At 39.7% G+C, this 10,777-nt stretch overlaps 1 protein-coding gene across 2 annotated transcripts; it reads left to right on the forward strand.

The window, feature by feature from the left end:
* Positions 1-1,479: 1,479 nt before the first annotated feature.
* On the forward strand, positions 1,480-5,303 carry zfp36l2 (ZFP36 ring finger protein like 2). 2 transcript variants are annotated; one of them, XM_005795159.3, is made up of 2 exons: positions 1,480-1,832; positions 1,912-5,303. In XM_005795159.3, the coding sequence occupies exons 1-2, from the start codon at positions 1,743-1,745 to the stop codon at positions 3,034-3,036; spliced, it is 1,215 nt and encodes a 404-aa protein (XP_005795216.1). In that variant the 5' UTR covers positions 1,480-1,742; the 3' UTR covers positions 3,037-5,303. The 2 variants fall into 2 exon arrangements, with proteins under 2 accessions (XP_005795216.1, XP_005795217.1); XM_005795160.3 differs by having other exon boundaries at positions 1,915-5,303.
* Positions 5,304-10,777: the final 5,474 nt, after the last annotated feature.

Here is a 10,777-nt window from a genome sequence, read left to right on the forward strand (position 1 = left end):
TTTTTTAGCTAAGGTTAAACAAAGAATGTAACTGATGACAAACAGCAACACACAGCAGTTCACACCTTCAGCTTAAAGCGTAAAATATAACTGAGTCTATTAAAGCTGCTCCCCAGTTACATGTTTGTTTTCACCAAATGATGTAGAAACATAGCTTGGTCACATAGAGTGGATTCTAACTACAAGACTTTACAAAATACCTCATTTTATTTAAAGGGCACTGAGGAAACAAAAGGCTAACTCCGGTTTGTGCTTGATGACATCACAAGAGCCATAGGAGCAAAACAAGCTACTTTTCTACTGAAAATGGCTGACTTCCAGGCTCCTTACACATTCTTTTCCTGACTCGCACTTTATTTTTCACTGTTTACTGTCGATTTTGAAACTCAAAGTAATAGATATATCAATCTAGAGAAAAGCTAAATAACACTTTTTAAAAATATTTTTCTTTATGGAATCAAATTCCAAACTTTTCAAGATGACATGGAAATGTGGTACTCTATACCTTTTGTGATGTCACCGGAGTTGTGAAGCTTATTTTTTGGAAAGAGTCGATTGTGTCTTGATTACTGTAGAACTGAAAATTAAACTGACTATGCTGTTGTGTTTTGTAGGTGGAAAACTATATCTATAGCGAGTTTGACTATTTTTAGGAATATTCTGGGTAATAGCTTTAAAATAAATAAATGTTACTAACAGACTTGTCCTTTCCTCTAGTAAATCATCTGAAGTGAATAGAGTGCTATTGTGCACTCTAGCTAAAGCTAAATAATAATTCAGCATATTTTACTAAAATAAAAGTAAAAATGACCATCCAAGTACTCAGTAACTGATTAAATGATCAATCATTTAATATTTAAAAATTACATAATCAGATGGGCGAAAATATAAAGTTAAGTGGAAATTTTGGTATTTTGACAACCAAAATTACAATAATTCATATAAGTAGCAAAAAATAACATCAGGCAAAATAAAAATATTTACAAATCACTTCCTTTCAATAAAAAAAAACATGAATCTAAGAAAAATTGCAGGTGTGTGCCTGTGTCTGGTGAATTTTTGGTTAAAACATGTTTGTTTTTCATTCCGTGGGCAGAAAATACTGAAATTTAACTCAAGTACGAGTAAAAAAAAAAAAAGTACAACAGAGTAAAAAATACTCATAAAAGGACATAAAAAAAAGTTGCTCAAGGAAATGTAATTGAGTAGTAAATATACCCGACTCTGATTAAATCACAAATTAAAAGTCGGAGCCCCGGCCCCCTCTGTACCCCCCTTGGTGTCGTCTTTGATTAACCAAATTCTCTCAGCAAAAGTTTTTAACCCACTTCCAGAGGTTTTCAGGGGTGTGTGGGGTGGAAGGAGGGAGTGTGGGCCAGGGTTGGATTTCAAGGCGGTGACGAGCAGCCAGCCAACCGGAGAGGGGAAGAAGTTTGCCCGAACTCGGCCCGCCCCTCCCCGGCGACAGCGTTGCATTTATACGCTGTTTGCTCCACAGTGAAGCACTCTGGTTCTAGAGAGGAGGAGACAACTGCCACAACTTCACAGCTCCACAATACTAACCTCTTCTATTTTTTATTATTTCCTCCGGACTTCAAGTTAAATTATAACAGTAATAATAAAATAAAGCGTTTTTGGGCAACTTTTTAAAACTTTTCCACAACCAAAACTTTCCAACTAAGCTCCAGTCGTGGCACAAACAACAACACCTCGTCGCAGTGAAGGATCCCGCTCGGTCCTCCATGAAAGACGGAGTGCGGCAGCAGATTTGGGGAAGAGACATGTCAGCGACGGTCCTGTCCACTTTCTACGACATGGACATGCTTTACAAGGTAATAACGACTTTCAAAGCGTTTTTATGCAACTTGTTGCACAGGTTGCGCAGAAATACTTATAATTTCTTGCCCCCAGCAGGAGAAAAGCATGAACATGAACGCCCTCCACATCAACAGCATGCTGGATAAGAAGGCGGTGGGCGCTCCGGTCGCCGGCTCCTTCACGCCGGGATTTTTCCGGAGAAACTCCACCAGCAACTTGGAGGCAATGAGCAACGGCAACAAGTACTCGCTGGGCTCGTACAGCAGCTGCATGAAGGAGAACTCCCCGGTTGGCGGCGGCGGCGCCACGGCCCTCATGAACAAGGAGAACAAGTTCCGCGACCGCGCCTACAGCGAGACCGGAGACCGGGGCGTGCTGCAGCAGAAGCCCGCCTCGCAGATCAACTCCACCCGATACAAAACCGAGCTGTGCCGGCCCTTCGAGGAGAACGGGTCGTGCAAATACGGGGAGAAGTGTCAGTTCGCCCACGGCTACCACGAGCTGCGGAGCCTGACGCGCCACCCGAAGTACAAAACGGAGCCGTGTCGCACCTTCCACACCATCGGCTTCTGCCCCTACGGCCCCCGGTGTCACTTCATCCACAACGCGGACGAGCGGCGGCCCGCCCCGCCGGCCAACGCCAACGTGCAGGCGGCGGAGCCCCGCGGCTACAGCCCGCAGCAGCAGCCGCAGCAGCTCCGACCAAAGCTCCACCACAGCCTCAGCTTCTCCGGCTTCTCCACCCACCACGGACTCGAATCGCCGCTGCTCGACAGCCCCACATCCCGGACCCCGCCGCCCCCGACCTCCGCTTCGTCTTGCACCTCCGCCTCCAGCTTCTACGACGACGTGCTGTCGCCCAGCTCCATGCCGTGCATCAACAGCGCCTTCTCCTTCCCCGGGCAGGACCTGAAAGCCTTGCTGGCCCCGCTGGCGGTGCACTCCCCGGCCGGCTACGCCAACAACCACTCCGGCGGCATTGGCGGCAGCTTCTACGGGAACGCGCCGAACAGCGTGAGCCTCCAGGCGCTGCGCCGCCTCAGCGAGTCGCCGGTGTTCGAGCCCCCGCCCAGCCCGCCGGACTCGCTCTCAGACCGGGAGAGCTACGCGAGCGGGTCCCTCAGCTCTTCCGGGAGCCTGAGCGGCTCCGAGTCCCCGATTCTTGACGCTGGAAGGCGTCTGCCAATCTTCAGCAGGCTGTCGATTTCAGATGACTAAGTTAATTTTTTATTTTATTTTATTTTTTTGGATTATGGTTGGTTTCAGGAGTCTGGAGGTGCTGGAGACTGAGACTTTCCTTTAAGCAGAGGATATCAAAAGTTTGGCTGCTCGTCACCTCCTTTGACGTGCCTTTAAGCAAGACTTATTCTGATTTATGTTTTCCCACCAGCTGCAGGGGTGCAAACCCTGCCCAAACCTCCCTGGAGGGGGGACAAGAGACCAGTTTCCACTAGAAATGCACCGATTAGGCCGATACAGATACCGATTTTTTTGTTTTGTTTTTCATTGTGGTCTGATCTACCGATACTGTTTTTGTTTTTCTCCCTACTGAGAAGTAAAAACTTTATGCGGGTTCCTTGATAATAGAAGTTTTCGAAGGATGTATCCCAAATCTTTCTAATGACACGCTTGTTGATGTTTTTCCTGTATGAAATGAAAGCGTTGGGTGTTATTAGGGGTGAAAAAAAAATTAAAAAATAGATTTTTTTCCAGTATTTAGCCTTTCTGATCACAAGGAAAAATCAGCTGGTTCCGGTCTGTGTTGCGTCTCATCGGTGCATCTCTAGTCCCACGAGGATCAGTTAAGCTTCAGTTTCAAGTATCCTTGACCAGGCATTAGTGTAATAGTGTTTTGTTCTTGTATGTATTATAGCTGTATTAAAACTTAGATAGCAAACAGAAGGCATTCCATCAGTGCCTTGCCCATGGGGCTCCTGGCAGCCCTCCCTCTCTCCTCTCTCTCTTATCGCTCTATCAGGCAAGCCACACTTTTCCTGGGATTAGATGAGTGTAACATGACTTGACAAGAAAAAAAAAAAAGACTTTAAGCGGTTTCAGATTTCCTCCCATCCTGCCAAGAATATGCCTTAACTTAAAGTAACACTTTTCTTCTCTTTCTTTTTTTTTTTTGCTTCAACTTCCATTCCAGATCTGCCTTCTTCTAGCGCCACCCAGTGGTTGGTTTGGTTAGTCAGCAGTAATTTGTTGCTTGGTTAAAAAGCACTCTTGAGTTGGGCTTGTTTGGGGAAATCACTGCTGATGGTTGAATATATATCTATATTTTTTTAGCTTTTTTTTTTTTTTTGAGTGATTTGCATAGCGGTGCATAACTTGCTATGGACTATTTAACTTATTTATTATCTTGTGAAAAAAAAGTATAGGCTACATTGGTAATTTGTGTCCATACTGTATTTATCAAGTATGATGAAGCAATAGATCTATATTCTTTTATGTTTAAATTATGATCGCCATTATTAATCTGCATAAAGTGGAGTGTATGTTCTTTTCACAGTAATATATATATTGTTTTTCTCCTTTTTTTTTCGTTTTGTAACTTCACTTGGTTATTTTTATTGAGTAAAAAAAAAAATCTTAATTTAAGAGAACGTATGTGATATTTATTTCATTAATTTTGTTTCCTTGTTTACGTTTATTAAAACAAAGTTTGTGTGATTGCTGTTTTTGCTCCTGAGGCTCAGTGCTGTCGAAGGTCTTTTATTTTATTTTTCTCCCCCAGACTTTAGATGTTCTGTAGAATGTATACACAGAGGTTGTACAGACCGTCCAAACCTTTTTTCTTCTTCTTCTTTTTGTTGATCTAGTTTAGACGTCAGTGACAAAGAACCCAAGTCAATAAATTAACCAAAAAGTATTTGTTTTTTAAATTTTTCTCTCCTGTTTTTGCACGAGGTCACACTGTGATTCCAGCCGCGTGCTAAAGAATGTAGCAATCCCTTTTTGCCCCAGTATTATTATTGTGTAGTGCCTATGGGGTTCACCATCTTTCTACATGCCTTAAAAATAACCAAATAAAGTATTTTTCCTACATGGCATATTTTTTTATATACACGTTGAGCTGAATGTAGTGTTGGATTCTGCAACTTTTCAGGTTGTCACCACTCAGCCTTTCTGACAGAAGCAACCGTAACTTTTCTCCGAGTCCCGATTCCTCTTTCTTTTTATGAAAATATATATTGAAAATCTAGTCTTGAGAGTTTGCTGCAGAGGGAAGTGGACGAACACATTTTGGTTTGTACATAGTAGGTACAGGGGGATGCGCACTATGTACTTTTGACTACTTTATTAGAAGAAAAGCTTTTTGAATGTAACAAAAACGGACAAAAAGACAACGAGAGTTGTGATGTTTCTTTTTGGGGAGTCAGTTCACTACAAATTGAGTGTGAGACTGTTAACTTTGTACTGTACATTTGTTTTTTTGTTTGTGTTTTGTAGTTCTCCCAATAAAAATCATTTTGGAAAAGTTGGCTTGTGATTTTTTTTGTGTTTAGACCCTCAACTAAAACCAACACCCTATTTAAAAGACACTTAATGTTTTATTGTGATATTCTGCAGTACTATTGTGATAACTAAAGTTATGTCTGTGTGTCACAGCAATTATAGTCCCACAAACACAAATGCTGCACTTGGAAAACATTCCCCTTTGCAATGCGCTTCTTGATTTGTATCACTAACTATACTTTTACATTTATTGGTATTTATTGATGTTTTCACTGAGCAAACAATCTTGACAAGAACAATTTTGTGGGCTTTTAAACATCATTAGTTGAAATTTATTGCAACAATAAATCAAAAATTCTTAAAAAGTAAATTTATCACATAAATGCCAAACCTTTTATTTGTCAGGATATAAAAATCTGATATTTAGCTTTTGAGATCAGTTAAATCTTAATGTGCTCAAAATGTAGTGATAAAACTACCATCAAACTGTTAAAATATGAATAAATATGTTTCTGCATTTGATAAGTCCTTTGTAAAGTTAAATGTTATTTAACTTTTATTCACATTGATGTAATTTGGTAGAATGCAGATGGAAACTGCTTTGATTTGATTGATAAAATATTTACAACTGTTTTCTTGAAGGCTTTATTTATGTGTCTCTTTAGAGCACAGGTGTCAAACTCCAGTCCTGTAGGACCGCTGCCCTGCAACTTTTAGATGTGCCTCTGCTGCACCACCTGAATAGAATAATTAGGTCATTAAGGCTCTGGATAACTGATCTACACAAGGAGGAGGTCATTAAGCCATTTCATTCCAGTGTTTTGTACCTGTGGCACATCTAAAAACTGCAGGACGGCGGTCCTTGAGGACTGGAGTTTGACACCCCTGCTTTAGAGGGCCGTATAAAATGCTATGGCGGGCTGAATTTGGCCTGCGGGCCCTGAGTTTGACACCCCAGTCTAAAGCAGGCATCTTTAAATCCAGTCTTCATGGATAAATAGAGGCATTCCTGAATTAAAACACCAAATATTTAGGGTGTTTTTGTAATGAATGCATGTCTTACAATCTCATTTAAAACTCATATGATGTGCTGTTTTAATATTGTTCAATGTAAACAATCCTCATGTTTGAAGAAGTTATAGTACATCTTTTTGGGACCAAGTTGGAGCTGATGTGTGCTGTAATTCACATTTTTATTTATTTGTTTTTTGTTTTTTTGGATAGGGCATCAAAATGGTTCCAGCCCAGGGGCCTTTATCCTTCTTTATCCGGCCCTGCTAACAGTCATATTTGATAAATAAGAATATCTTCCCTAATGAGTCTCGTTTGTCAGATTAAAATAACTTTTTGAAAATAACAGTTTTGTTTTGGTCTGATGTAATATTCTAATTTTAAAAGTCATGTTTTCATCACTTGTAAGTGGAAAACCATCATAATTAACAGAAGTAAATGTGTTCAAACATTCATCTGTGTGTAATTAGGCTAAACAATGTTATATAATGTCTCAGTTTGTGATAGAGTTCCTGAAATAAATGGGCTTTTCAGTATTAGTTAAGTCAGGAATGCAAAAGTTTAGACTTCAAGATCTACTATATTGAAACTTTTAGATGTGTCCTTTGTCCAACACACCTGAATCAGATCAGTGACTCGTTACTGAGCCTCTGCAGAGCTGAATGACTTTCAGATATTTGATTCAGAGATGAACAAAAGTCGATCTCTAAGACGGGTTTTAGATACCTTTGATGGTTTTGGGTGGCATGTAAAAGAATCATCTATTTGCCCTCCAGTATTCTGCGCTTCTGCAAAATTTCCTGTATGTAAATTATAGTAATATGTCTATAACTTTCGGTTTTACCTTTCTGTTCCACTTCATCAGTCAGACCGCTGCTTGGTTTATTTATGTAAAGCTCTAACATCCCACTGCAACCTTTGAAGCTGAGCTTTGAATTTATGACTGCATATCTGCTGTAGATCTGGGTCATCAACCCAGATTCTGCCACCACTGGACAAGCCCAGATCATCACCCCTCCACTACCATGCTTCAGGCTGCTTTCACACCTGATAGTTCTGTAAATTCGGTTTGATTGGGGACCAGAATTGCTACATTTGTCACATTCTCAGCTCCTGTGGTTCGCATTCACACTGCACTATCAAATGATACAAACTAATTGGAAAACCTGCTCCACTCCTCGCCTGTGGTGGCGCTGCAACAAGAATTACTAAAGGAATCGGCACAAAACCTCTGAAGAAAACGCTGAACACAAGTTCCTTCTTCACAAAACGTAAACAAAAATGGAATCGTATCAGAATTTGGCGGTTGAAGGATTTCTCCATTGATATACATAACTGGTTTGGACGTCATCTATCAGCCGCCAACGCGAGCGACGCTCCTGCAGGCGCCATTACTGAGTCACTGAGTCACGTGCACAAAACCGTACGGGATGCGGGATGAGCAGGAATCCGTCACAAAATGGTGGCAGCGCCATCATTTCTTAACCGATTTCTATAAAATATGGCTTAAATTAAAGCTGGGAAAATTGCCGATGTTTTGAAATGAAACATATGTATTCCCCCTTGATATAAATCTACAAACAGTTTGGATTATGTCAAGATGCAACAGCGGACTAAGCAAATTTCTCTTTTATATTTAATATTCTTCATCGTATTTGTTGATTGTTATGAATATCGCCACATCCTACAAACAAACGAGGCAATCTGTCCAGTTTTTGTCATTTATTGAAAGTAAAAAAATGACAGCGGCTGCAGTGTGCCACAGCAAAGAGGAAATAAACTGATAAACAGATGTAACACAACTTTAAACCACTTATGTTCTGCTTTTCCTCTCTCTGTGTCGGCTTTATCTTTTTACACTCGTCACTTCTTCCAGGATGTATTGATTGTTTTTGTGTTTTTCTTGCAATCAAAATCAGATTTTGTGGAGCTAATTTAGTAATACCTGTAAGACATTTTTGTGATATGTGCGCTAATGTATGATGTTAAATGTGACTTTTTATTATTCACTGTAGCACAGACTATGACAGCAGTCACTTAAACCCAATGTTTATGACCAATTTTGAGAAAAAATTACTGTAAAATCAGAAAAAAGTGGGGATTTGTTGGTTTGTGAAAAACTGGAGGGACTTGTTGATGTATTTTGGATTGTAGAGGCCAACATGAAAAGCTACTGCGGGCCAAAAATATTTTGGCCTGAACTGGATCCCATTAGGAAAGCAGAGGACTTGACTCCAAACTTAAAGCGTTAACACATTATTTTGTGGTACTATTGTGATAAAAAAGCTCTTTTTTGTGTTTTTTTTATTTTTACTTATTATGGCTTTGCCTACACAATACAAACACAAATAATGCTCTTGAAAAATATTTCAATTTGTATTATGCTCCTTTAGGACTCCAGTCACATAAACAAGTGTGATTTGTATCACTAACATGCACACAGTGACTTTATTTAATCATATTTGAAAGTTTATTGATATTTATTGATAATCTCAGTGAACAGACAGTGGAGAAAACAGACAGCTTTAGGTGTTTTTTTTAAACATCATTAACTGGATTTGATTGTGGATACAATAAATCAAAATCTTATCATGGTAAGAAATTTATCTAGATAAACGGTGAACAATACAATAAATGTTTGATTTCCATTGAATGAGGCCAAACTTTGGCCACGCCCTTTCCGCTGAGTCACGCTCTGACCTGGTTATAGTTGAGTCCCACCGTTTCCTCCTGGGAACGTTAACAAGTGTATCAAATATTTTCCACTAGTGAATAATCTTTCCTTCTGTTTAGATTTCTAAACCTGTAGCGTAGAAATGGACTCACAGGCCTCCGGAGACTGGTTCAGGACCAGTTGCTTCTTTGCTGATGTTGTTGTGTTAATATAAACTTGTTGATCTCGGCTGTTACTTTCCCACTTAAATTCAGACCAAACAGCAGAGATGGGTAGTAACTAGTTACATTTACCTGAGTAACTTTTTGGAAAAAGTGTTGGGTTTTTTTTTTATTAAATTTTTTACTTTTACTTGAGTAATTTTATTGTGAAGTATCGCTACTAGTAAAATTTCTAGAAGGAAATCTAGAAATTTGAGTAAAATTTCTATATTTTCTTTCCACTGTGAGAAACTTCATTGAATGAAGAACAAACCTTTAAAAAAAAACTTGACCAGACACGGACACACAGTTTTTGTAAAAGCTTCAAAAGTTTAATGTTAAAAAATTATAAAATAAAATAATAAAAAAAGATTTTGTTTACTATGCAATTATTTTATTTTCATCTCCAAAATATCCCAAAAAGTTAATATATCAGTCCGTCTGATATAATCGTTAAAAATATTAAATAATTATTGTTTTCTCACAATATGTTTTTTTTTTACTTCGAAGCCCAACCCATTACCTAGCAACCCAAGCTGAGTTCTGCTCGTCACCTAGCAACCCAACCTGAGTTCCAGCTCCTTTGCTCAACTGATTTTAAGGCTGTATGTTTTATTGTTGACCTACCGATCAGAAACCACATGTTTCATTCATTTTAGTTGTGCAGGAGGCGTGACTTCTGCTTTTCAAAGATGTATGATTGTATACTTGGGCATCTATTTGCAGCCATTTTCATGAGTGTAAACGTTGAGTTGGGGGCGTGGCTAGCAGCATCTTATTTGGATTTAAAGTGACAAGACGCCCTAAAACAGCTCATAGACAGAACTGAAATGAGATAGTGAGACTAAAATCTCATTATCTAAGAATGATCTTGTGCAAAAATGTAATGAACATGTTTGTATACCAATATCCACCTGTTAAGGAAGTATAATTGGTCTTCTTTAAGAAATGAAGACATTTGTGTGTCGTTTGTCCTGAACGTGTGAAATACCAGATGTAATAGGGTGTACTAACATTTCATTATGACTGAAGGTCAGCTTTGGTTTGTGGAGTAAAATAGGCCAGCAGCTGTAAAAAAAAAAAAAAGCCAAGGCATGGTGACTGAGAACTGATAATCAACACGTAGCTGTTTGTTCAGACAACTACAATTAGATTTATACGACCCTAGATGATGTTTGACCCGCTGTGAACCGGGTCAGGGATGAAGGCATCGACTCATAACTGATTAACTCCACTGCTGTAAATGTGCTTCAGCTATCAGTCACCTGAGCTGCTTCTCATTCGCTCACGTCTAGACCGGTTGAAAGGCCTGGCCTACATTTCCCTCCATGTTGTTGTTGTTGCCCTGCCTGGATTTCCAGGAGCCTTTGAAAGAAGAGACGTATTTTATTTTTTCCCCCCACTTCTTTCTACTTCTATTGGGCCATTCTTGCCTAGTTATCGTCGGTAGCAAAGGCATTAAGAAAATAAAAGCCCCGGAGTCATGCGGTGCCTAGAGTTCACGCCAAGATAAGGCGGCCTGATAACGGCCTTGGCAAATATTTACTGTGTCCTCAGGATTTCATAATGAAGTGTTTATCAGAGCAGAGCCGCAGGGCCGCACAATGAGCCGGGT

Source organism: Xiphophorus maculatus, chromosome 22, assembly GCF_002775205.1.
Source record: "Xiphophorus maculatus strain JP 163 A chromosome 22, X_maculatus-5.0-male, whole genome shotgun sequence".
Taxonomy (NCBI): Eukaryota; Metazoa; Chordata; class Actinopteri; order Cyprinodontiformes; family Poeciliidae; genus Xiphophorus; species Xiphophorus maculatus.

Coding starts and splice junctions, on each gene's coding strand:
- zfp36l2 (XM_005795159.3), top strand. CDS start 1,743: ATGAAAGACGGAGTGCGGCAGCAGATTTGGGGAAGAGACATGTCAGCG. Junction 1,833..1,911: donor ACATGGACATGCTTTACAAG/GTAATAACGACT, acceptor TCTTGCCCCCAG/CAGGAGAAAAGCATGAACAT.